The sequence below is a fragment of the Thalassophryne amazonica genome, chromosome 19 (genome assembly GCF_902500255.1).
Source record: "Thalassophryne amazonica chromosome 19, fThaAma1.1, whole genome shotgun sequence".
In the NCBI taxonomy this organism is placed as follows: Eukaryota; Metazoa; Chordata; class Actinopteri; order Batrachoidiformes; family Batrachoididae; genus Thalassophryne; species Thalassophryne amazonica.
Window position 1 is genome coordinate 33,627,147 of NC_047121.1, and position 26,413 is coordinate 33,653,559.

The following is a 26,413-nucleotide window of genomic DNA, read 5'->3' on the forward strand; positions in this document are numbered from 1 at the left end:
ACTGTTCAAAGTAATGGAGAGTGTGGTAGAGAGGTGAAGAAGAGAGTGCAGGCAGGGTGAAGTGGGTGGAGAAAGGTGGCAGGAGTGATTTGTGACCGAAGAATATCAGCAAGAGTGAAGGGGAAAGTTTACAAAACAGTAGTGAGACCAGCTATGTTGTATGGTTTAGAGACAGTGGCACTAACAAAAAGACAGGAGGAAGAGCTGGAGGTGGCAGAGCTGAAGATGTTGAGATTCTCTTTGGGAGTGACAAGAATGGACAAGATTAGGAATGAACATATCAGAGGGACAGCTCAGGTGGGACGGTTTGGAGACAAAGTCAGAGAGGCGAGATTGAGATGGTTTGGACATGTGCAGAGGAGGGACCCAGGGTATATAGGGAGAAGGATGCTGAGGATTGAGCCACCAGGCAGGAGGAGAAGAGGGAGACCAAAGAGGAGGTTCATGGATGTGCTGAGAGAGGACATGCAGGTGGTTGGTGTGACAGAGGAAGATACAGAGGACAGGGTGAGATGGAAACGATTGATCTGCTGTGGCAACCCCTAACGGGAACAGCCGAAAGACAAAGAAGAAGAAGAAGAAGCAGCTTTATCTGAGGGTTTACCGGCAGTATGAAGATATCTGCCTCCTGAACAGAGCGGTGGTGCGCTCTGAATGAGCCTCTTGAAGTATCAGGCAAAGAGAGAGAGACAGAGACCTGCATTACATTTCCGGGATCTAGCTTTGGCTGTGAGGCAAAGATTGCCTAGTACAGGGATTGAAACTAGAAGTGACACTATGTATATTCACGAAGTGGTTGACTGAAGTCTCTGTGACATTCCCTCACTAATTCATTAATAGAAATAGAAGTTGGACATGTCGGCTTGTACATCAAACTCAGAGGGGTAAGAAATGTAAATCCATGTCGTCACCCACGCCTGATATAAATACATAAAAACTAAAACTTTAGCCATGGTAGTGTAAAAATGTTTCTGTTTTAAATAATGAATAACTCTTTATAGAACCACTAGCATGCAACACCAACCTCGGAGTTGAATTTTGCTGGTAATGTACTCCTCTAATCGACTTCTTAACTCTGGATCATTCTCAAAATCGTAGAAATGATGTTCCACCCATTGACGGAAAACATTGAGAACCCTGTCAAGCAAAAGGTGCACCTGCATTAATTATATATGCTGGTAATAGCCTGTATATTTCACATACAAGGATTAAGATGGAAATTCCAAATAATTTGTACAACCAAAATATTTCTATATTTGTAAACAGTCAAAAGAAACCAAACCCTCTCAGACATTTTAAATTGTAAACGTGGCCTCATTTCTGAAAAAAGAAAAAAACAAAAAAAAAAACAGCCACTCTTAAAGAATGTGTTCTGCATTTTTATTTTACTTTTTGTAAGCATGTTACTGACAATACACTCTCTATGAACATCAGAAGTCCTTCCTGATGCAACACCAGATGTATAAGGTGAATCAGGCACAGGTAGATGTGTTTCAGGGATCTTCTTGATGGCAGGAAAGCGTGCTAAACTGCTGTTGCTACCACTGCTACTGCTGCCAATTCCTGCTAGATCACTTTCTCGGATGGACCTCCTGTGCTGTTGATTCAAAGAGCAAAGCGCTCTTTTATTCAATAAAGGGTATTAGTTTCTCTTTTAGTCTAACTACCTGCGCATTAATCTTATCTTCTAGAAGTGGTTACGTTTTCTTTTAGTGCTTAGTCCGTGCTAACTTCCTGTACTCTGGTTCGATGTTTACTTCGAGCACAATTGCTAGCGCACCAGTTAGCATTAGCTTAGCTGCAGTGTTTACCACAGGTTGGTAAGATCAGATTAAGGTCTGTCAAGTGCCCTGGAGCAACTCATGTTGTGATTTGGCACTATAAACAAACTTGAAATGAACTGAATTGAAGACCTAGCGTTAATTAAATAAAATAATGTTAATTAATTGTACTGCCTTGATATCCAGGTCAGAATAGCATTTTAACACGTATTCTGCGAGTGTTTTTCTGAGTGTGTTCAGTCCCGAATCTCCACTGTAAATGCATTAACATGCACGAACTTCGTTAATATTTTGACCAGTTAGGAGGCGTCATGTTGCTGTCCATGCAGGGATGTTCACGTTTAGTGGGCAGCATTGGGAGTGTAGACTCTAGTACTCATATATAACGTCTTTGTTGGTGTCTCTGGCAGGGAATCTCAGAACATGGCTCATCTTCCCCCCAACCAGTGACGTCACCCGCCTGACCTGCATAACTGGCGGCAGCCGGTCGATGTCAAAGCCTCTCACACGATGACTAAAACAAGGTTTTCTGTAGATGTTTTATGATCTTTAGTGTTTCTTGAACTATCAAAAGAACACATTTTTTTGTGTTTATTCACACTATAAATAATCCGTGGGCGTTTAATAGTGTGTACAAAACTATTCCTGTGCTTTTGCTCCTTATAAGGGAACACACACACACACACACACACACACACACACACATATATAGTATTTCTACCTCATTTTCTTATTTTATTGTATTGTTACAAGTATTATTATTGCTTATCCTTGCACACGCTGTTTGATGCACATTTTCATCTTCTCGCACCCATCTTGTGTGTTTTTCTTACGAGTGACGTAACGTGAATTTCTCCCTGTGAGATCAATAAAGTCTTATCTAGTTAAAAAAACTTCAGTGTCTCAGTGGAACATTAGAGCCTTAAAAAGAATATAAAAGGGCTAAAAAATAAAAATAAAAAAAAGAGAAATCATTCAGCCCTCATTACACAGAACTCACAGTAGATGCTTCAATTCATTGGCAACAGATACAAATTTCAAGTCTATGACACAATGTTGGGGAAAACTTCTTATTTGAACCACTGAAACATACAATAATGGCCTAATTTCAGCAGCATATTTGTTCAATTTGAGTTAAATTTTAAATCACCACCAGCCACTTTACAATGCTGTTTTAATAGGGGTCTCATGATGCATGTATTCGTATTGAACCATACGTTACACACGTGACCGTTCAGTGTGCGCAGAATGCACGGTACAACTCTGCACAGTACGATTGTAACACATGTGCAGGAGGCAGGGTCAGCCTGCTCTCTGTGAGTGAGGCGATCAGAGAGAAGAGAGGACCAGCCAGGTGAAGCAAGTGACTGCATTATTAGAGGAAGAAACTTTGAAAACGGAAATGGATTTGGTTAATTTACTTTTTTCTTTCAAAGTAGGAACCTAAAAGTGAAAGTCCATCGATCAGTATTTGTACTGAATCACTGTCCCTGTGTGAAATCAGTCTGCAACACCACCAACTTAGGACAAAAGTTGACAGTTTATATGAATTAGTGCAAAAAGCCACTGATGACTGCTGAGTAGGAACACAATGATTTCAATCTGTACAGATTGAGGTTTTATGAGATGCTGTCATTTGCACAAAAATCAAACAAACTTAAAATGGCTAAAATATCGAAGGCGGTCTGGCTTGACGTGTCGCATTTGAAGAATTTTCATAAATTAAACTCTTACCCAACTGTGATGTCTAAACTGAGGTACGAACCAAACCGGGACATCTGCGTACTGTGACCCTATATTTCAATGATATATCATACTTGTACCTTTCTACAAAAATTTTAAATTAAGATAAACTACCAAATAAAACAGCTGTTAGTTATGAGGCAGCAGCATTTAATTTTTTTAACTATTTGTACAGTAGCTTCAGTTTCTTTGGATGTTCTCAAGGGAGCCATAAAAGTAAAAAGTTTGAAAAGTCTTCACACCTGAGTTGAACTGGCTGCACATATTCCTTCCGGAATCTCTGGAGTTCTGCTGCCATCAGTTGATCCCCATTCCAGAGGGCCTGTTGGTCTTCGTCTGTTGGCTCTGGCTCTGGTATCTCAATCCTAACCCAAAAGCACGGTTGACATTCAGACACTTAACCCTTCCAGATGTCTGAGCACCAGTACTGCTTCACTTATCCATATTTTTCTTAAAGTAAATTAAAGTTCACTGCTAAAGACACTTAAAGAACTACACAGTGGTGAATGAATCGCTGTTCTGATTCGCTGTACCTGTCTATCAGAAGGCTTAGGAGCTCCTGTGGTTTGCAGAAGGATCGGTATGTGGTAAGAAATGTCCGTACAAAGTTGGGATCTAGAAGACAATGAAAAAGATCAAGTAACACAGAGTGAAGGAGAACGTAATGCATACAACGATCATCTAAATTTTCTGTAACTCTGAAAACTGATTATGCAAAACATAAAGTATCTTTGCCAACCACTCACCAGCATACATATGGTAGGTGAGCCTCTCTATGAGTTTGACTACGGTGCCGGCCTTAAGGATGGGGATTCCCGTTTTACTCTGCACTTTATCCTCAAACACTATATTTTCTTCAGAGTCCTGCTCAGCAAAGCGGTAAATATCTGGGGAAGGCAGTCTTAGAGGATGGGTCCGTTCCTCATTGTGCAGTACTGTATCTAACATGCGATCCAATGTAGAGCGATACTGCAGAGTGACCAGCGCTGCCATCCACGCTGCTTTCTCTTCTGCAGAACGTGCACAAAACACTGCGCAGTTTTCATCCTTGCCAATCAGATCAAAGGCATGCCTGAACTCCAGAGAGTCATCACGGTCCACAATGCGAATCTTTCTCAGCACAAACTTTTCCTTCAGACGGTACTCTGCCCCACTCCCCGACCCCGTGAGGCGTGAACTTTGATTGGCTTTGCAGCTGATCATCAGGCCATCAAAGAGGAAGTTGTGTCGTTCATGCTTGGCGCCCGCTCGTAATAGTGGCCCTTCCAGAATGAACTCGCTGCAGCACTGACCGATATCTTTTCCCTCCCAGCCATCGATGCTTTTCTGGATCTCGCTCATGCGTTTGATGGCTAGTTGCTTGCTACGGACTTGCCTGCTGTACAGGCGGTACATGGGCTCGCTGTGTGAGAGGAAAACCATACGGATCAGAAATACAAGACATTCATCCAAAGAAGCATCACAACTGCACAAATACGAGTACAGTGCAGTACAATGAGCCTGGCCTTTTGCAACCTGCTGGCTCTATTAGGAACGACAGACCAGAAAATAAAAAGTCTGAACAAAGGAGGCATACCCGGGCTTACGACGAGGCTGGTGCTTGGCATAGATGCGTTCCACGCTACACTGAAGGTTAAGCAGTGCTGTGATTGCCTGCTTCAGACATTCTCTGTCATCTTGGTCCTCACTGCGCTCCTGCAGTTGCTGCAAATGTTCCAAAAATCAAACAAAGAAAAGTGACATACTTTTCTGCAGATCACAAAGTAAACTGTATCACTGGATAGGTAAAAACCACAGAGCTGTATGTATGAGAACTAAAAAAATAATTTCCTTCAGGATCAATAAAGGTCTTTCTTATTCTTAACTAGAGTCTGCAGTCGCACTGAGACGTGTCCTGGCAAAGAGGCGTGGTAGCCATTCTGAAACAGGGCAACTCAGTGGGCAGTGCGCACAGATGCTCAAAGAATCTCGTCAAGAAACAGGTGAAAAATGCCGGAAAGCTGCGCATTTTGGCAATGCCACAAACGGAGGAAGAAGGGAGACAACATTTCCTTGTATAAATAAGCTGTTGTGGTTATTCTTAGTACTTATCCCGTGACTTTTGGGTGGTTTTTAATTTAATTTAACCTTTATTTAACCAGGTTAGTCCCATTGAGATTGAGATCTTTTTTGCAAGGGAGCCCTTTATAATTACACTCAACAAAAATATAAACGCAACACTTGTGGTTTTGCTCCCATTTTGTATGAGATGAACTCAAAGATCTAAAACTTTTTCCACATACACAATATCACCATTTCCCTCAAATATTGTTCACAAACCAGTCTAAATCTGTGATAGTGAGCACTTCTCCTTTGCTGAGATAATCCATCCCACCTCACAGGTGTGCCATATCAAGATGCTGATTAGACACCATGATTAGTGCACAGGTGTGCCTTAGACTGCCCACAATAAAAGGCCACTCTGAAAGGTGCAGTTTTATCACACAGCACAATGCCACAGATGTCGCAGATTTGGGGGAAGCGTGCAATGGCAGGCTGACAGCAGGAATGTCAACCAGAGCTGTGCTCGGTATTGAATGTTCTTTCTCTACCATAAGCCGTCTCCAAAGGCGTTTCAGAGAATTTGGCTACATCCAACCAGCTTCACAACCGCAGACCACGTGTAACCACAAACCAGCCCAGGACCTCCACATCCAGCGTGTTCACCTCCAAGATCATCTGAGACCAGCCCATCGGACAGCTGCTGAAACAACTGGTTTGCATAACCAAAGAATTTCTGCACAAACTGTCAGAAACCGTCGCAGGGAAGCTCATCTGCATGCTCATCGTCCTCATCGGGTCTCGACCTGACCCAGTTCGTCGTCGTAACCGAATTGAGTGGGCAATGCTCACATTCACTGGCGTTTGGCACGTTGGAGAGGTGTTCTCTTCACGAATGATCCCGGTTCAAACCTGTCCAGGCAGATGGCAGACAGCGGTGTGGGGTCGTGTGGGTGAGCGGTTTTCTGATGTCAGAATGGTGGATCGAGTGTCCCATGGTGTCGGTGGGGTTATGGGTATGGGCAGGCGTCTGTTATGGATAAAAGACACAGGTGCATTTTATTGATGGCATTTTGAATGCACAGAGATACCGGACGAGATCCTGAGGCCCATTGTTGTGCCATACATCCAAGAACATCACCTCATGTTGCAGCAGGATAATGCACGGCCCCATGTTGCAAGGATCTGTACACAATTCTTGGAAGCTGAAAATGTCCCAGTTCTTGCATGGCTGGAATACTCACCGGACATGTCACCCATTGAGCATGTTTGGGATGCTCTGGACCGGCGTATACGACAGCGTGTACCAGTTCCTGCAATATCCAGCAACTTCGCACAGCCATTGAAGAGGAGTGGACCAACATTCTACAGGTTACAATTGACAACCTGATCAACTCTATGCGAAGGAGATGTGTTGCACTGCATGAGGCAAATGGTGGTCACACCAGATACTGACTGGTATCCCCCCCAAATAAACAAACTGCACCTTTCAGAGGTGGCCTTTTATTGTGGGTAATCTAAGGCACACCTGTGCACTAATCATGGTGTCTAATCAGCATCTGATATGGCACACCGGTGAGGTGGGATGGATTATCTCAGCAAGGAGAAGTGCGCACTATCACAGATTTTAAGACTGGTTTGTGAACAATATTTGAGGGGAAAATGGTGATATTGTGTATGTGAAAAAGTTTAGATCTTTGAGTTCAAGTCTCATACAAATGGAGCAAAACCAAAAGTGTTGCGTTTATATTTTGTTGAGTGTATAATGTTTCCAATTCACCTAACCTGCATGTTTTAAACGTGGGAGGAAACCGGAGGCACCTGAAGGACGCAAACACAGGGTGAACATGTAAATTCCACACAAAAAGACCCGAGGGGGAATTGATCACAGACCTTCTTGCTGCGAGGCACCGTGCTACAGTGGATGTGATAAACTGGTGTAAAGCATCATGCTGTGGATTTGAAGGAATCTGAGGATTTAGAAACCACCTGGAATTTTATTCAAGCTGAATTTATTCAGTACTATACAAAATTGATTTAAATTAATGCGGTTCATGCAGAATTAATTAATGCGGCCTGTGTGCCCAGTCTGGTTTGTGTGGATATTGTGCCTTTATATCTGCAGAATTCTGGAAGATGGAACATATTGGAATCCATTTAAACTTTCGACACTAAAATAAATAAAATGGTAATTTGTAGGCGATGATGCATTTATATTCAGAATTTGGCTAATGAAACCATCACTCATAGAATCAGAAACTTGTTTACAGCTGCAGAGACTGCCTCATCTGCGTCGAGTGGTGCAGAAGCATTTGGAATCCTGTTAAAAGGTAATTATTTTATAACTAGTGCAGTGCCTGTAGGAAGGTTTTTTTTTACTTGGGGGGGGGGGGGGGCAAAATATCACTTGCACTGCAAAATAAAGAACAGTATTCAGTGTTGGCATATCAAATTAAAATGATGTTGAACAAAGAAAGAAATTAGTTAATACAATTGGTTGCTGTCATTTGATGATCAACTTCACACTGTTCAAGGTTATTATCATTAACTATCTAACTTGGTAGGAGTTGGTGCTAGAGTAATGTAACATTCCTTAGTGTGTTTTGTGAAGACAACCACAAACTAATTCCATGCTTTCTTAATTTCAATGAAACCACATATTAGTTTTTGAATTAAGTGTTGAATGCATGAAGAAGAATATTGCAAAGATAGACATTATTAATGCGTGTGTGTTGTGGGGTGGTTCCGAAAAACTTCTTCAAAATAATAGGTTTGAAAATACATCCCAATAAACTTCATAATAAAGGATCGAGTTGATAATCACTTTTTATATCATTCGGGTCTGTTTTGATTGATATGTTATATTATTTGAATATAGCATTTCATATTGTTTTAAAAATCAGTTTTATTATCAATTATATGAAAATAAAAGGATTCCTATTAAACAGGTTATTGGAAGAGACTCACAAAATTAAACAGAACATTACAATATTTGAAACACAGTATTCCACCCCCCTCAGAGCTGCCAGGTCTCATGCATTTGGTGTGAGACAACATGTCATGCTCTTTTGCTAATGCATAACATTCTCTTGCATTTCACTACTATGACCTGCAAGACAATATTTGGGGGAAAAATAACTCCTGGAGCATATCTCAAATTGAGAGCTCTGCCTCCTGAACACAGTTTATTTAAACGTGAACTATCAGCAAATACTACAAGGTTTTATTCAGCTTATGTACTTACTGAAACGTTGTACAAATTGTGGGAAAATATAAGATTTCATACAGCTAGTGTACTTACTGATACTTTTCTGTTTGCTGCAAGTCAAATCTACCTATGGGTACAAATAAAGTCACCTGAACCTTTGTACAAATAATGGGAAATTTGTTGGTGTTAGCAAAAAACGGATTTTACCTAACGTCGCCTCAGTGTTGTAAAGTTAAACTCAGTCGCAAGGAACACTTACAGCATGCCTTTCATAGTAAAAGTATTTGCTGGGATGCTGGCATTAAATGTTTTATTGTGAAACGGTGCAAGGAACATGAACTATTTGATTTTAACTTTGCTACCAGTAACATCGGCGAGCCATGTAATCTTGGAAGTACGAATGTTAATCAAAATAACAACCTTACCCTTAGTCAAAATAAAGGTTTCAAAAATGAATTCCCAAAATTTTCACAATAAAGCATGCACATCATCGTGCCATGCGCAAGCCATATCTGAAAGCTGAAGCCGATCTGAGAAATAGCTAGATATGCAAGCCACATACTCACACTCACACAGACGCGCCTTGCTTTACAGATAGACTGTCATTATGTATTGTGTGTAGAATATTGAGGAAATTTGGAATCCTCTAAAAGACAATTATTTATAATATGTATACAGTAATGGATTGATGAGCCGCGCTGCACTGAACGCAGCAGCTGAACGTCTCAGCTCAGCTCATAGATGGCTCTCTGGCTGAGTGGCTGATTGTAGCTGGAACAGATCGGATCCGTGTAACTTCCAATACTAAGATTTTGGAATGTGTAGTTGTCAGAGTAAGTTTAATACTTTCCTTACATTATTTATTGTAAATTAATTTTACTGGCTCAAACAGGTCAGAATGGTTATCTTGGGAGCTAAGCTTTTTTCCCCGTTTTTCCCCGTTCACTCACGTGTCTGCATTGGAAATATATGGCTCACAATACACTAAACTGTTATGAAAGTGTAACACAAAGGTAAATTTTTAAAGTTACATGTTTTTATTGCAAACTAGTTTGAAATTGTAGTACACATATTTCTTTCATAAACCACAAAGCTCAAGATAACTCATTAACTATTAACTTTAAAAATTTCACTTTTCCATAATGGAAAAGTGACATTAATAAGAGTATGGACCCTTGCGGATGTTATTTTTGACGGACAATTCTCAGATTGTTTTCAACTTGTTATAATTTCTTAATATGTGTATCATTTATACAAATTGACGATGTATATCGGAGAATACATATTTCAAAGTAGAATGTCCATCTAAGTGTAAATGTTAGCTATAGTTTTATGTGACTTTTAACCATCTTTATCTCCCACTTGGTTTGACAGACGGCGTAACATCTGCAAGGGTCATTTTTAATTTAATTTTTTTGTACTTAAAATTGACTCAAGGGCCTTTTATTTACTTTTAATTTTTCATTTCATGTGTTTTCTATTGACTAACGCACAATGCAATTGCCTTGAGGTTGGTTTGAAAAAAATATGACCTGGTTGAAAAAGTGAGGTCCAATCGTGTTATAATATGTGATTAAAAAAAGTGGATTTTCCAAACTTCTTTTCAATTTTTCTTTATTTTATGAGCAACGAAATAAACTCAAATTATGCATACTATATACAACCCCTGGCAAAAATTATGGAATCACCGGCCTCGGAGGATGTTCATTCAGTTGTTTAATTTTGTAGAAACAAAGCAGATCACAGACATGACACAAAACTAAAGTCATTTCAAATGGCAACTTTATGGCTTTAAGAAACACTATAAGAAATTAGGGAAAAAAAATTGTGGCAGTCAGTAACGGTTACTTTCACTCAATTCTGAGGAAAAAATTATGGAATCATGAAAAACAAAAGAACACTCCAACACATCACTAGTATTTTGTTGCACCACCTCTGGCTTTTATAACAGCTTGCATTCTCTGAGGCATGGACTTAATGAGTGACAAACAGTACTCTGCATCAATCTGGCTCCAACTTTCTCTGATTGCTGTTGCCAGATCAGCTTTGCAGGTTGGAGCCTTGTCATGGACCATTTTCTTCAACTTCCACCAAAGATTTTCAATTGGATTGAGATCCGGACTATTTGCAGGCCATGACATTGACCCTATGTGTCTTTTTGCAAGGAATGTTTTCACAGTTTTTGCTCTATGGCAAGATGCATTATCATCTTGAAAAATGATTTCATCATCATCAAACATCCTTTCAATTGATGGGATAAGAAAAGTGTCCAAAATATCAATGTAAACTTGTGCATTTATTGATGATGTCATGACAGCCATCTCCCCAGTGCCTTTACCTGACATGCAGCCCCATATCATCAATGACTGTGGAAATTTACATGTTCTCTTCAGGCAGTCATCTTTATAAATCTCACTGGAACGGCACCAAACAAAAGTTCCAGCATCATCACCTTGCCCAATGCAGATTCGAGATTCATCACTGAATATGACTTTCATCCAGTCATCCACAGTCCACAATTGCTTTTCCTTAGCCCATTGTAACCTTGTTTTTTTCTGTTTAGGTGTTAATAATGGATTTCATCTAGCTTTTCTGTATGTAAATCCCATTTCCTTTAGGCAGTTTCTTACAGTTCGGTCACAGACGTTGACTCCAGTTTCCTCCCATTCGTTCCTCATTTGTTTTGTTGTGCATTTTCGATTTTTGAGACATATTGCTTTAAGTTTTCTGTCTTGACGCTTTGATGTCTTCCTTGGTCTACCAGTATGTTTGCCTTTAACAACCTTCCCATGAAAACAGAAAAGCTCCCCTATGCTGATTAAATCACAGCATAGGGGGTCCATATCACAGCATAGGGGCCCCTATGCTCAACTGCGTGGGTGAGAACCCTGTTCCCCAGTTAAAGGACAGAACAAACATTTCAAAAACGTGATGAAACATATTAATTGTAAAGTGTATGTGAATACCACATACCAGGTTTGTTTTAAATGCCATTCCTTCTTTGTTGTTCTTGATTACATTTCAAATGGTAAGAAGAGGGATTAAGTACACTAAGATTATTGTTATTATTATTATTATTATTGAATGCACAAATTAGGAACAAATGTCTGTATATGCATGTGCACAAATATTCCATCAAGAACCACTAAGATAAAAACCAAATATTTCAATCCAGGTTGTCTCTGATCAATCAGGACTGTGATGAGAAAAAACACAAAGACACCTAACCATAACCTATCTAGACTTGCCCAACCTTGAAGTTGTGCAAGCTTGTTGCAAGGTACAGAAGCAAATTTCATCATGAAGTATAAAGTCTGTGGTGTTACAGCATACACTATGTTTCAAAGACATAGTCTCCTGGTGGCATCAGCTAGAACTGAAACACTCCTAAAGTGGGGAGGTGATAGTCTAGTGGTGGGGGAGGTGATAGTCTAGTGGTTAAGGTGTTGGGCTTGAGTCCAGAAGATCATGGGTTCAAATCCCCGCCTGACTGGAAAATCACTAAGGGCCCTTGGGCAAGGCCTTTAATCCCCTATTGCTCCCGATGTGTAGTGAGTGCCTTGTATGGCAGCACCCTGACATTGGGTGAATGTGAGGCATTATTGTAAAGCGCTTTGAGCGTCTGATACAGATGGAAAAGCGCTATATAAATGCAGTCCATTTAACATTTAAGTCCAAGTGTACAAGGTCTTAGTCAGTGTGTTGACCTTGTGTACCAAGTTTCAGCGTGATACATGAAGTCTTTATCAAGATATCACGTATACAGGGCTTCAGAAATTTGGCCCTAATGGCCACAATTAGAACTAAACACACCCATGAAGCACTTGTCTGGAGCTCTTATTTAAGTAACCTTGTGTACCAGGTTTCAACATGATACTCACAGTTGTCATCAAAATATTACATGCACATGGTTTTAGAGGCTTTGCCCCCTAGTGGGCACAATTACAGTCAAAATGTGCCTTCGAGTGATTCTACCAAAGTTGCCTGAGGAGTACCAAGATATCACAGATACATCGAAAGGGATGTACAGAGGTACTCAGGCAATCCCTCAACTTTTCTCTGCTATTAGCAACACAGGTATTTCATCCAACCATTTCTTGAATCTGCTTATTCCACTTAGAGGTCACAGGGGGCTGGAGTCTATCCCAGCAGTCTTTGGGTGAGAGGTGGGGTACACAGCGGACAGGCCACCAGCCTATTACCAGGCCGACACACATTCACACTCTGACTCACACCTATAGTCAATCGGGAGTCACCAATTCACCAAACCCGTGTGTCTTTGGAAGCGATAGAAGAAAGGGTGCACCAGGAGGGAACCAGGGCAAACTCCACACAAGAAAAACACAGGTCAGAAGCCAAACTCAGGACCTTCAAGATCACTCAAATCGCTAATATCATTATAGGAAAATTTTTTCTCTCATGTGCAATAATACTACACATTCTTGTACAATAATCCCTTGAACACTCGTGCAATATAACGAAGCATTCTTTTTTCTTGCTTATAAATAGTGTATTCTATGGGATATATTGTTTTCCGCACAGAACTTGACTTCCGTGTGGTTTTGGTATTTTTTTTTTACCTTATGTTTGCATACTTTGCCCAGTTGTTCTGTGACTATCCCTTTACTGCTTGTAAACATCATAAAGTTACCTGTCATGGCACTAATAAAGGATTATCTTATTTTCTCACTGTAAGGCAGTAGGGCTAACCACTAAGCCACTATGCTGTTCAACACAGGTAAGAAAAGAAATATTAGCAACAGAATGTCAGTAGGTTTTCTGGAAACAGTGAACCACAATGAAAATGTTATCAAATAGGAGTGTGTACATACCTGTAGCAGCTCAAAGTAGTGCATACAGTGGTAGACTGGGACCATCATCAGCTGGGGAAGGACATACTGGACTGCTTCTTTGAAGCCTTCTGCAACTGACTGCCAAGACAAAGGCACAGAAACTTAAATGGTAAATTAAACAGTAAATTACAGAACTCTGACAAAACACTACATTACATAAGCCTCCTTACCACAAATCCACCCATATAAATGTTAAAAATTAAATTTATGCTTTTCATGAAGTTTCTCTATCATCGTTTCATAATTTTTCAAGTACTGCCACTGTGACCCGGACCTGGGTAAGTGGCAGAAAATGAATGAATGTAAATATAAAATACACATTTTCTATCAACGCGCTTCATGTTTTTCCATGTCACTGATTTAAATAATGCAGCTAAGCTGCATTTTCTGGGCTACAAGTTGCGCCATTTATTTATTTTTGCTTGTTTGACTGGTCTGGCGACTTAGATTTCAAAGTGACTTATACATCCATCACAAAATACTGTATAACCATCTACGGTCACAAGATCATCAAAACCATCTACAAATAACTACAACCCCAATTCCAATGAAGTTGAAACATTGTGTAAAATGTAAATAAAAACAAAATACAATGATTTGCAAATCTCTCTTCAACCTATATTCAATTGAATACTGTTATGTGTCGGACGCAGCTCGGAGAACCGACCAGCGTTTGAAGGACCCAGTATGAAATAAGCAGAGCACGGTACAAAGGCTAACTGAATTTAATACATAACAGTGATACAAAAAATACAAAAGAAAGTGCGGTCTGCGTGGTGCGCTCCCAGCAGCGCTAACGGTCCGGAGCCAGAAGCTGTTCGGACCCAAGGACCCCGCCGACATCCCCCAGGTGGCCGCAACAAACCGAGTCTGTGAAAGAAGGAAACATTTATGTGAGTCCACACTCTACACACAGAGAGAACACTTAAAGGTGTACAAACAGCAAACACTTCTTGGCTTGATTACTAATCAGCTTCCCAACCTGCAGGCATGGAACATCCAGTTCACAAAACTCCACTGCAGTGGAAGCCGATACATGACTAACATACAGCTCAATATAATAAAGGTGTGAGGGACACCACATTTACTGACTGTATAAATGTTAGTCACAAAATCTAACGTACCTCAGGAAGTGTGCTGACGAGCGTGAGACCTCACCCCCTCCTCTTTCACAGACCGTGCATCAAACCCCTGGACGTTCTCTGCATCCACTGATGATGAGATGGCTCCCGAGACGACGATCTCACCCGTCTGGTCACAAGGTCGAGTCTCTGGCCAATAAACACTGTATACTCCAGTCTTAAATGCCACCATGTTCCAATCCATATAGATGCACCTCAGCTGTGAGTCCTGACGAGCCGCAGGTGATCAGGGTGAGGTCCTGATAACCTCAGCAACACAGCCACTCAGTCCCAAATGCAAGCCACCTGGAAGGAAAAACAAAAGACAGAAACAAAAGGCAGCCAGGCCCCCCAGCCATACAACAGTACCATGCAAGCCACCTGGAAGGAAAAACAAAAGACAGAAACAAAAAGGCAGCCAGGCCCCCCAGCCATACAACAAATACACCACAAAGACAAGATATTTAATGTTCAAACTGATAAACTTTATTGTTTTTGTGCAAATATGTGCTCATTTTGAAATGGATGCCTGCAACACATTTCAAAAAAGCTGGGACAGGGGCAACAAATGACTGGGAAAGTTGATAAATGCTCAAAGAACACCTGTTTGGAACATTCCACAGCTGACCATGTTAACTGGAAACAGGTGAGTGTCATGATTGGGCATAAAAGAAGCATCCCCAAAAGGCTCAGCCGTTCACAAGCAAAGATGGGATGAGGATCACCACTTCGTGAGCAACTGTGTGAAAACATAGTCCAACAGTGTAAGAACAATGTTTCTCAATGTTCAACTGCAAGGAATTTAGGGATTCCATCATCTACAGTCCATAACATAATCAGAAGATTCCGAGAATCTGGAGAACTTTCTACACGGAGGCGGCAAGGCCGAAAACCAACAATGAATGCCCGTGACCTTCAATCCCTCAGGCGGCACTGCATTGAAAACTGATATCATTGTGTAGAGCAGGGGTAGGCAACCTGTTCCAGAAAGAGCCATGAGGGTGCAGGTTTTCTTTGCAGCCACTGACTCCACCAGGTGATTTCACTGATTAACTGATTCCATCTGCTCAAAGTGATATTAATCAGTAAAATCACCTGGTGGAGTCAGTGGCTGCAAAGAAAACCTGCACCCTCATGGCTCTTTCTGGAACAGGTTGCCTACCCCTGGTGTAGAGGATCGTATCACATGGGCTCAGGAACACTTCAGAAAACCATTGTCAGTTAACACAGTTCGTCGTTACATCGACAAGTGTAAGTTAAAACTCTACCATGCAAAGCAAAAGCCATACAACAACATCCAGAAACTCTTCTGCCTTCTCTGGGCCCGAGCTCATTTGAAATGGACAGACGCAAAGTGGAAAAGTGTGTTGTGGTCTGATGAGTCCACATTTCAAATTGTTTTTGGAAATCATGGACATCGTGTCCTGCGGACAAAAGAGGAAAAAGACCATCCAGACTGTTGCCAGTGCAAAGTTCAAAAGCCAGCATCTGTGATGGTATTAAAATTTTAAGTTAAAACTGTATACCTGTTGATGACTTGCGTTTTGTTATTGACCAAATACTTACCACCATAATTTACAAATAAATTCTTTAAAAAAATCCTACAATGTGATTTTCTGGATTTTTTTCTCATTTTGTCTCTCATAGTTGAAGTGTACCTATGATGAAAATTACAGACCTCTCTCATCTTTGCAAGTAGGAGAACTTGCACAATCAGGGACTGACTAAATACTTTTTTACCCAACTGTAATATGGGTCTTTCACAAATTATAAAAATACTTATTGGCATAGGCTACATTTTATCATACAATCCAGGTCTGTCAAATTTGGGGCCCATGGGCCACGTTTGACGTGCCCTCCCCTTGACTTGACTTGTCACATTGCCCAGCATGATGTCTCCAGCAAAAGCGGCAGTCTGCCCTAATGGCAGTCTTTTAACACTTGCTGTAGTTCCGTATGTAACCGCAATATTAAATGCAGAAGTCAGCCTTTTGAGTGAACACTGCCATCAAGTGAGTTAAAAAAAAAAACACCATACTTTTTAATGAGGTTTTGGCATCAGTATGCCATTGAAGAATGTTATAAACTTGGTATCAACAAGTACTGAATTGTTACTCTGCATTGTCATTTTCAATTTTTCAATTAAGTGAAACTTTCGATTTTTACAGAAGTGGACAATACAGCTGCTTTCAACTTAATTTTGCATACAGGTTCTGTCAGGAAGGTGTCTTACCTTTGAAATATATTACGCTAAAAATAAACATGATTTTTTATTATCGCTTCCATCTTCACATTAATAAAAGACTGCAGGAAGATTACAAAGAATTCTTAATAGACTGGAATTCTGTTTTAGAGTTCAAGTATTCATTTGGTACCAAATACAATGTCATTACTTTGATATAACATTAAAATTAATTTTTGGTCCAGATTTATTTTTGTCCCTTTGTAAGAAAGAATGTGGGCACCCCTGTTATAATCTGTAACTAATGCCGCAGTTAACAAGCTAGGCTATGCGGGCCACATACATTAGCCAAACTGGAGCTACCTAACCATTTCCAATATCATCACTATAATGTGATGTAACTATCAGACTACCTAGGTGGGTCAATTTTTAAAATTAGTAGTAAATGTTGGGTATTGTGATATCATAATATGCATCATATTGCAACATAATCATATCACCACCCACGTTTCAAGTTATGTAACATTATTGTGAAATCCTTGCCAATATCCACCCCTAAATGAAGCCTGGTTGCGTAACGGATAAGCAGACTAACATTATGCTTAGTGAATGGCTTACACAACGTCCTGACTTCAACCCTACAAAAAAAATGTGCGCTTAAAAGTTGGGCCATTGCCAGCAAACCAATAATTTTGATTTAAGGCCACCAATTTTGCCTTGTAAACTTGTCAAATATCCAAGCAAAATTCTGCCAGAAGCTTTATGATGGCTACCACATGCCTCTGGTAAAGGCAGAACCTGCTCAGGCACATTCAGCTAAACATTAGGTGTGGTGTACTGCATGTATATTTTTGACCATGTACAAATTAAAATGTGCACCAAATTCTTTTCCCCCTTATTGAAGATGATATTCAATAATGTTGTCCAATCGTTCTGTCCAGAAAATGAACAGCTCAAAGAAATAATTGAAAGCACAATTCTGCCATGACATTCATGTCCAAGATGAGTTTATGTAAATGTCTGACCACAACTATATGAAATTCATCTGAATAAGATCAGACACCAGGCTTGATGGTGATTACAGAGGGAGAGGCAGAAGTGGTTGACCAAGTAGGGCTGCAGGGTAATGGGAGAGGGAGGGCTGTTATAGTATCCATCTCCTGTTCCCCTGACAGAAGACTCAGAATCAATATCCTAGTACTTGGATTCCACATCAGTGGCCACACTATCTGTGTAGAGAAAAGAAATGGGGTATGTGATATATGGGAAAGAAAGCCACCTACCTTATGCATAGTTTGATGTCACACTTATTCAGATTTACAAACTGCGCATATATATGTGTGTGTGTGTGTGTGTGTGTGTGTTTGCTATGGTGCAGGAAATCAAGCTTTTACTGGTAAATGTTAAATTATAAGCATGGTTAAATTTGTTATGGTATGCTACATTTTACAATACAGTTTTTTTTAAAGAGAAACATCAATAATGTGTAAATAATGCAAGTTTAGACCTATGATGTTACTTCACGTGAACGGTGAGGTTCACTGGTCTCTAGCCTGAGAAAACACCAGCAAAGCATTTCATCTTCAAAGGCCACTAAACTGCACCCTACTGAGCATAATTCAATGCTATTCTTGTGAGGAATGTCCAAATAAAACAATACAGCAGCAGTGAATAAACTGTACACACGCTTGATATGTCATAACATGCCCTCAAACGATATTGGGAGAAATTCCACAAGGCACCAAGGTTTTCCCCTCAGAGGAAACAGGAACAAATAATGAAACCCTATTTGCTTGGTGTAAACACACAAATTACCTATTTGTACCTTCACAATAAAATATGTTTTCTTTACTATTGTCTTTTTTTTTTATTATTATTTTATCATAATAACAGAAACATAATAAAGTTGTTTATTATTATATAAGTTGAAGGGTCACAGAGGGACAGCTGGCGCCTTTCCCAGCAGTCATAGGGTGAGAGGCGGGGTACACCCTGGACAGGACGCCAATCTGTCGTAGGGCCTGTTTATTACAGAATTGATCATTAATTTGTTTATTAAATTTATTATTTGTGTGTGTGTGTGGGAGGGGTGCTGTTAACTCAATCTCTGCAAGGTCAAACGTCTTACCTGGAAGTAAAGGCCAACAGTTGGTCGAGACATCAAGTTGTTGAAGTGCTCATGGAACTCCCTGCTGAGGATATCCTGAGAAAGGGTTTCATACGGGTCAAACGCCTGCTCCTGAACATACAGAGAAAGAGTGAAGAGTTGACATTGTTGACTGAGGACATGCTACTGTAATGTGTTTTCTATATCTGCATCAGACATAAAAGCACAATATAAATGTGAACCATTTTACACCAGTATTCAGTAAATGACTTAAATACAAATAATGTTTGAGTTGTGAGCTAATGCCATGCAAAAGGTTGGTAGACTGTCAAACACCTAATACGTCCATTACAATAAAACTACAGGTAGACTGTATAAATAGTACACCAGTGTGAATCTTCTCCACAGTATGGCTTTTGATTACCCTATGTTAATGACAGACTTTGTTTGCTGTCATCAGTTGTTGCCAGTGAATCATCTGGAAAATACAGGATTAACACATGATGCTTTCTTACAAGGGCTCTATTTAATGGCGCCCCTCTATAAAATTGAGGGGGCGGGGGTGGTGCAACAAATATCGAAAGAATGTGGATTTTACATACATACGTATAGCATTCTGGGGATATACAATTACTCCCTACATATGTGTGGGCTATCAAGTACTGTTAAATAGAGGTATGCGAGATGAACGGCATGTAAAGTCCACTGCTACAGGTTCAGTTTTTGAGCAGGCTTTGCCGTTACTGTGGGTGCACCATGTGGCGCTTGGAATTTTGGCTTAATTTTTAACCCCTGCCTGTTTCTAAACAGAGAATATCAGTAAGTGCATGTCAAAACCCCACAGAAAACAGAATGTTACAGTCTTATGGGCTGGGGTATGTCTTGGTTTATACAACCCCTGGCAAAAATTATGGAATCACCGGCCTCAGAGGATGTTCATTCAGTTGTTTAATTTTGTAGTAAAAAAGCAGATCACAGACATGACACAAAACTAAAGTCATTTCAAATGGCAACTTTCTGGCTTTAAGAAACACTATAAGAAATCAAGAAAAAAAGATTGTGGCAGTCAGTAACGGTTACTTTTTTAGACCAAGCAGAGGAAAAAAATATGGAATCACTCAATTCTGAGGAAAAAATTATGGAATCACCCTGTAAATTTTCATCCCCCAAATTAACACCTGCATCAAATCAGATCTGCTCATTGACATTGACCCTATGTGTCTTTTTGCAAGGAATGTTTTGGCAGTTTTTGCTCTATGGCAAGACATGCAGCCCCATATCATCAATGACTGTGGAAATTTACATGTTCTCTTCAGGCAGTCATCTTTATAAATCTCATTGGAAAGGCACCAAACAAAAGTTCCAGCATCATCACCTTGCCCAATGCAGATTCGAGATTCATCACTGAATATGACTTTCATCCAGTCATCCACAGTCCACAATTAATGCCTTTCGTTTAGCTTTTCTGTATGTAAATCCCATTTCCTTTAGGCGGTTTCTTACAGTTTGGTCACAGACGTTGACTCCAGTTTCCTCCCATTCGTTCCTCATTTGTTTTGTTGCGCATTTTCGATTTTTGAGACATATTGCTTTAAGTTTTCTGTCTTGACTCTTTGATGTCTTCCTTGGTCTACCATTACGTTTGCCTTTAACAACCTTCCCATGTTGTTTGTATTTGGTCCAGAGTTTAGACACAGCTGACTGTGAACAACCAACATCTTTTGCAACATTGCGTGATGATTTACTCTCTTTTAAGAGTTTGATAATCCTCTCCTTTGTTTCAATTGACATCTCTCGTGTTGGAGCCATGATTCATGTCAGTCCTCTTGGTGCAACAGCTCTCCAAGGTGTGTTCACTCCTTTTTAGATGCAGACTAACGAGCAGATCTGATATGATGCAGGTGTTAGTTTTGGGGATGAAAATTTACAGGGTGATTCCATAATTTTTTCCTCAGAATTGAGTGATTCCATATTTTTTTCCTCTGCTTGGTCTAAAAAAGTAACTGCCACAATCTTTTTTTCTTGATTTCTTATAGTGTTTCTTAAAGCCAGAAAGTTGCCATTTGAAATTACTTTAATTTTGTGTCATGTCTGTGATCTGCTTTTTTTCTACAAAATTAAACAACTGAATGAACATCCTCTGAGGCCGGTGATTCCATAATTTTTGCCAGGGGTTGTAGCTAGATGGCCAAATAATAAGCTGTTCACCATCTATCTTTTTCTAGAAAACCTTTTGCGATCGCGTCCTGGGATTTAAGGTAAAACAAGTTGGAGACAGCTAAGAAAACAAACTGTTCTCATGCTGAACAAGATTATATTTCACTCACTCACCATTGCTGCTCTTTTCTAATGCAGCATCATATGAGAAAGGCTTTTTGCAAGGTTTTATTTGCTGCTGTTTTCACAAACCTACACACAGTAGCTTTACTCTAAACAGAAGAGCTGCATCAGACACTTCAACACAGACAGTGTAAATGCAAACTCTTCTTTTCATTAAAAGTTTGTCATTCACGTTGGATGCATTTACTCTGCAGCATGTTAATTTATTTATTCATTGACTAGTCGGGTGACGTGTAATTTAAGTGCCATTGTCTTCTTAAACGCACAATCATTAAATACACACACAGTTCAGTATGTGTTGGCTTTTAGGTTCCTAGTTTCTGAAGGCTGGTGTCCACTCCGTGTGGATCTATGTTCAAACACACAGCAGGTTGACACCACGCACCCCCTCCTCCAAAGAGTGCAGACAGGACATGGAGGAACAGACACAGGGACTTGCTGATGGTAGCGAGGAAAAAACAAAACAAATTAGAGATCTCAAAATCTAATTTTGAACATGGCGTGCATGTGTCCCGCGGATGCGGTAAATTTTATATCTTGCATCCAGCCCTGATTTTGCGTCATTTGATATTAAAAGATTTCCTTCATCTTCCCATTTTTTAAAAACATATTCTGTAGAGTGACACTTCTTTGCCAAAAATCCTTTGTAAAATTTAGCAATGGCACCTTTAACTAAAGTATTTTTATAGCGGTTTTAGTGATAATGTTCTGTTGAAAATAGTTCTGCAACTGGAGATATAAAAAAAACAAAACAAAAAAAAAAAACAGAATTATTATGATAACCTAACTCAAACTGTCAAAAAGCTTTCATCTTTCCATTATGTGTGAGTAAAGAAAAATCTTTGAAATCCAATGTTTAAATGGTCAAATGTGCACCACTGAATTGTATGGATTTTATTGTCTTATATTCTTTTACTTTCTTCCATATTTTTATTTTGTTTTGATCCATGTTTTTTTTTTTAAATCTTCTTGATACTTTTATCTAATTTTTTGTGAGCTGAAATTGAGTTGATTGGAGGGTCCTTCATTATTGTGGATTAAATATCTTTTCATCTAGCGTGAAATTTTGATGAGCACGTATTTATTAGCAGCTGGATCTGAGCTGCGTAAAAATATCCTTTAAAGTATGGTGAGGCCATGCACCCCTCTTCTTTTGAAAGCTGAAGTGTTTTATATTTGACCCTGGGTCTTCTACTCTGCCAAATCCATTTTTTTTAACTGCATTGAGTCCCAGGGACTTCAAATTTCTAAACCTTAAATTGAACCCTGCTTACACTTGCCTCTAGTCTGAGAGAACACAGGGGTAAATTTCACTGCCTGCTCTAAATCCACTCCTCTCCTCTTTACATGAACAATGACAACTCATAAGAATGAGCTCACTGTATGACCAAGCAAGAACGAGAAGCAGTGGTCAAGAGAGACAGAGCAACCATTAGCTACAGCTAGAGTCCCTTTATTCAGAGTAGCGACAATTGAGAACATAGTGCCATTTTGGGGCCAATTGTGCTGAACTACTGAATGAACCTTTTACGTTTTCAGCATTTTTGTTTTTGTTATCAGTTAACCACATACAGCAACACATCCAGGTACAAGTACTATTAAAATAATATAAGAAGAGTTAAGATATCACATTTACATACATTTACATTTTATGATGATTTATGCTCGACGTGCGTGACAGTTTTAAAGTTCTCCATTGCTGGATTATGCTTTATTCTGGATTGATTTGACCCTCAACAAGCGTTTTTTTTTAATCAACTTCCAATTCAAGGGTAAGCTGTACAATTTCCCCTTTTTCTGACTCCAGTGTTATGTGTCGACGCGGGTTGAGGAGCGGACCTGCGTCCGACGGAACCCAGCGCTAAAATAACCAGAAAGCGGTTCCAATAACAAAAACAATTTATTTTTTCACCCTCTGGTGCATAATAAAGTGTAGAAACTAAAACAGCGTCATTCTGGTGGAGTGAAGGCTGGCACGCTCTCCAGCGCCCAAAAGGATCGAAGCCCGGGCTTCTGGACTCACTGTTACCGCCAAACACCCCCCAGGTGGACACGACAAACCGACTCTCTGCGAAGGATAGAAGAGGTGAGGTAAGTCAGCAGTTACAACCAATATCCTTCAAAAGACACACACCATCAGCAACACATTCAGGTCTGTATTTTAAGCTTTATGCAAATGAGCAGCTTCTCACAACAGGTGGAGGATCACCAGTCCGCACGCCACGGCAGTGAGAAGCAAGCTGCACAATTCTCATCACAATTCAAATATACTGCGTAACAAAATACCAAGTTACTATCAACAATTAGTCAAATAATTAATCACCTCTGATGTGTGCTGACAGCATGTGTCCCTCACCCTTCTTCCTTCAGAGGCACGATGTGTCAAACCCAGGCGCGGTCCTCAGCGTCTCACAAACGAACATCACAAGGTCGAGTTCCCGGCAATTCTGCTTGAATCACACATGGCTTAAATGCAGAACGCCATCTAATTATCTGCTTCAGCTGAAAGTCTTTAAGGTTGCATGTGAGCACCATTCACAGGTGCTGCACATACTGTTGATGAGGGTGAAGGACCCTTCTGCCAGCACCTTCTCCACAGACAAATCAGTTTTCATACCACCTGGAGAGCAAAGAAAAGAAAAGAACACCAAAATGTCCAGCCACACCCCCCAACACACAACAGTACCCCCCCTTTAACGGGAAGCCTCCCGGCGACCGAACAGACCAGGCCCGAGAACAGCACCTCCCTCCGGGGTCCTCGTCAGGAAGCAGACAGCACAACGCTCCCAAGGTCAACCACTGACAGCAGGACAGGGCACCGCAGCTGGAAGGCCGGCTGGCATCAACAAAACCCCCAAAACAGTCCCCAGTACAATCCAACACACAAGAAAAAACATAAAACCCACCCAAACCTCCCCAGGGGACCGTCCCATCCAACCCCGGGAAGAAAAGAAAAACTCCCAAACGCAAAAAACCCAACACAGCCCCACAAACACAATACAAACATAAATGCATAAAAGAAAAATAACAAACAACCCCCCCAGAACGACCTGCAGAGCCCAACCCCCCCCCCAGAAGGCCTTTACCGCCGGTTCCAGGAGGAATAGCCAGAACCGGAATCCCACAAAGGTCCCCAGGTATACATGGAGCAAACGGCGCCCCCCAGAGGACCGTACCATCAAACCCCAGGAGGCACCCTCCCCACAACCCGGAACCCCAGACCCGGCCACACCTGGCTAGTCGGCCCCACAAGCCAATTCCCCCCCAGAGGACCGTCCCATCAACCCTGGAGGTGGAACCCGGAAGGAAACAAAACAAAATCAAAGTCCAACCCCCGGAGGACTACCGTAAACAACCCCGGGGGCAAATAAAACAACCGTTAAACCCTGTTACCTTCCCCGGCACCCCGAAAGACCCCAGGTCCCTCCCAGAGCCCCTCGGCGGCTCAATTTTGGCGAACAGTTCAAAACCTTAAGCCGGGGAAGGGAACAGGAAAAACTAACCCAGCCCCAACCCCAAGGCGCAGCGGAAAACCGGAAATACGTCCGGTGCCCCAACTCGACCATACCCCAGCCTCTCGGGAGGGGTGGAACTACCGAAATGGCGAACGGCAACAGATCGGCCCACCCCTCCGACTGAGGTATGTTCCCGCTGCACCACACCCCGGCAACACCAATGACGAACGGTACAAAGGCTCATCGAGGCTGGAGTGGAACCGGGCCCTAACCAAACCAAGAAAAACGCCCCTAACAACCCCCCCCTAGGTGCAGAGGTCTTCTGAGAACGCTCAGCGTGACCAACCTGCAACACCCCACAACCCACAACACGAACGGTCTTGGGGCAAGTGAGGTTGGGGTTAGGGATGTAGGGAAATAAAAAACAACAAAACAAAACGACCCCAAAACCCAAACAGAAAATACCTAAATACACATAAAAAAATAACGATTAAGTGAGCCCAGACGGGCTTCTAACCGCCTAAAGTGCACTCCACCAGACACGCCTCTGACTCCCCAAACAAATTATAATCCCTATTCAAAAAAAAAAACAAAAAAACATTAACCCCTACAAGTTTTTTTTTTTTTGTGTGTGTGTTATTTCGCCTGTCCCAGAACACCTGGAGATACGTCACCATTATTTTTCTTGACGCTTATATGTTGGGGCAATACAGTGGTCTCTGCTCGTCCGAGCTGCATGGGCTCGTCTGCAAGAGGAGCCAGAGGTCCCGTCGGAGGAGCCTCAGTGGGGCGAAGAAGAGGCGGCCCAGATCTGTGTCGGGGAAAGCCCCGAGACGAAAAAACCCGCTCTGATGGCCACCCTCTCTCGCGTCCACGCTCCTTCATCCGATCATCTAGACGAATCACCAACGATATTAGCTCATCTAAATCGTTTGGCTCGTCACGGACTGCCAGCTCGTCTTTTAATGACTCACTTAACCCATCTACAAACACTCCTCGTAAAGCTGCGGCGTTCCAACCTGACTGAGCAGAAAAAATCCGTAAGTCCACGGAATACTCCGCCGCACTCCGCCTCCCCTGCCTGAGATTCAGCAACCGTTGGGCAACGGTATTCGTTTTCACCGGATGGTCAAAAACCAGTCGGAACTCCCGGGAGAGATCCTTAAAGGATCCTAACAATGGCGAGTTGTTACTCCACAATGCTGTGACCCAAGCTAAGGCGTCACCTCGGAGCAAATTTGTCACATATGAAACACGGCTCCCATCAGAAGAGAAGGAAGCCGGTCGCTGAGCAAAAACCAGAGAACATTGCATCAAAAACGAAGCACAGGCTTCAACGTCTCCCGCATAAGGCTCCGGATGACAAATAATCGGTTCGGACGCCGAATCTCTGGGTGACGGAGTTATCTGCACCGGTATCGATTGTGCCGCAGCTGGAGCAGCAGGAAGCGGAACGGCTTGCGCTGCAAGCTCCGTAACACGGGCGTCTGTTTGTTTAATTTGGTTTGCGAGATGCTGTAATTGCTCCCATATTTTCTCCAAGTGTTCTTGAACTTTTTCGGCGAAAGGAACCGCCTCTGCTG

General features: G+C 41.3%; 1 protein-coding gene across 2 annotated transcripts in view; it reads right to left on the minus strand.

Moving 5' to 3' along the window:
- Nucleotides 1-26,413, minus strand: part of sos2 (son of sevenless homolog 2 (Drosophila)) — an 83,503-nt gene that overhangs the window by 16,086 nt on the left and 41,004 nt on the right. For both annotated transcript variants that reach the window (XM_034194972.1, XM_034194971.1), the window contains 7 exons: nt 19,057-19,167; nt 13,605-13,703; nt 5,101-5,228; nt 4,271-4,926; nt 4,058-4,139; nt 3,767-3,889; nt 1,025-1,137 (listed from right to left, as the gene is read on the minus strand). In XM_034194972.1, coding sequence (XP_034050863.1) covers nt 1,025-1,137; nt 3,767-3,889; nt 4,058-4,139; nt 4,271-4,926; nt 5,101-5,228; nt 13,605-13,703; nt 19,057-19,167 — 1,312 coding nt within the window. The remainder of the gene's footprint in view (nt 1-1,024; nt 1,138-3,766; nt 3,890-4,057; nt 4,140-4,270; nt 4,927-5,100; nt 5,229-13,604; nt 13,704-19,056; nt 19,168-26,413) is intronic.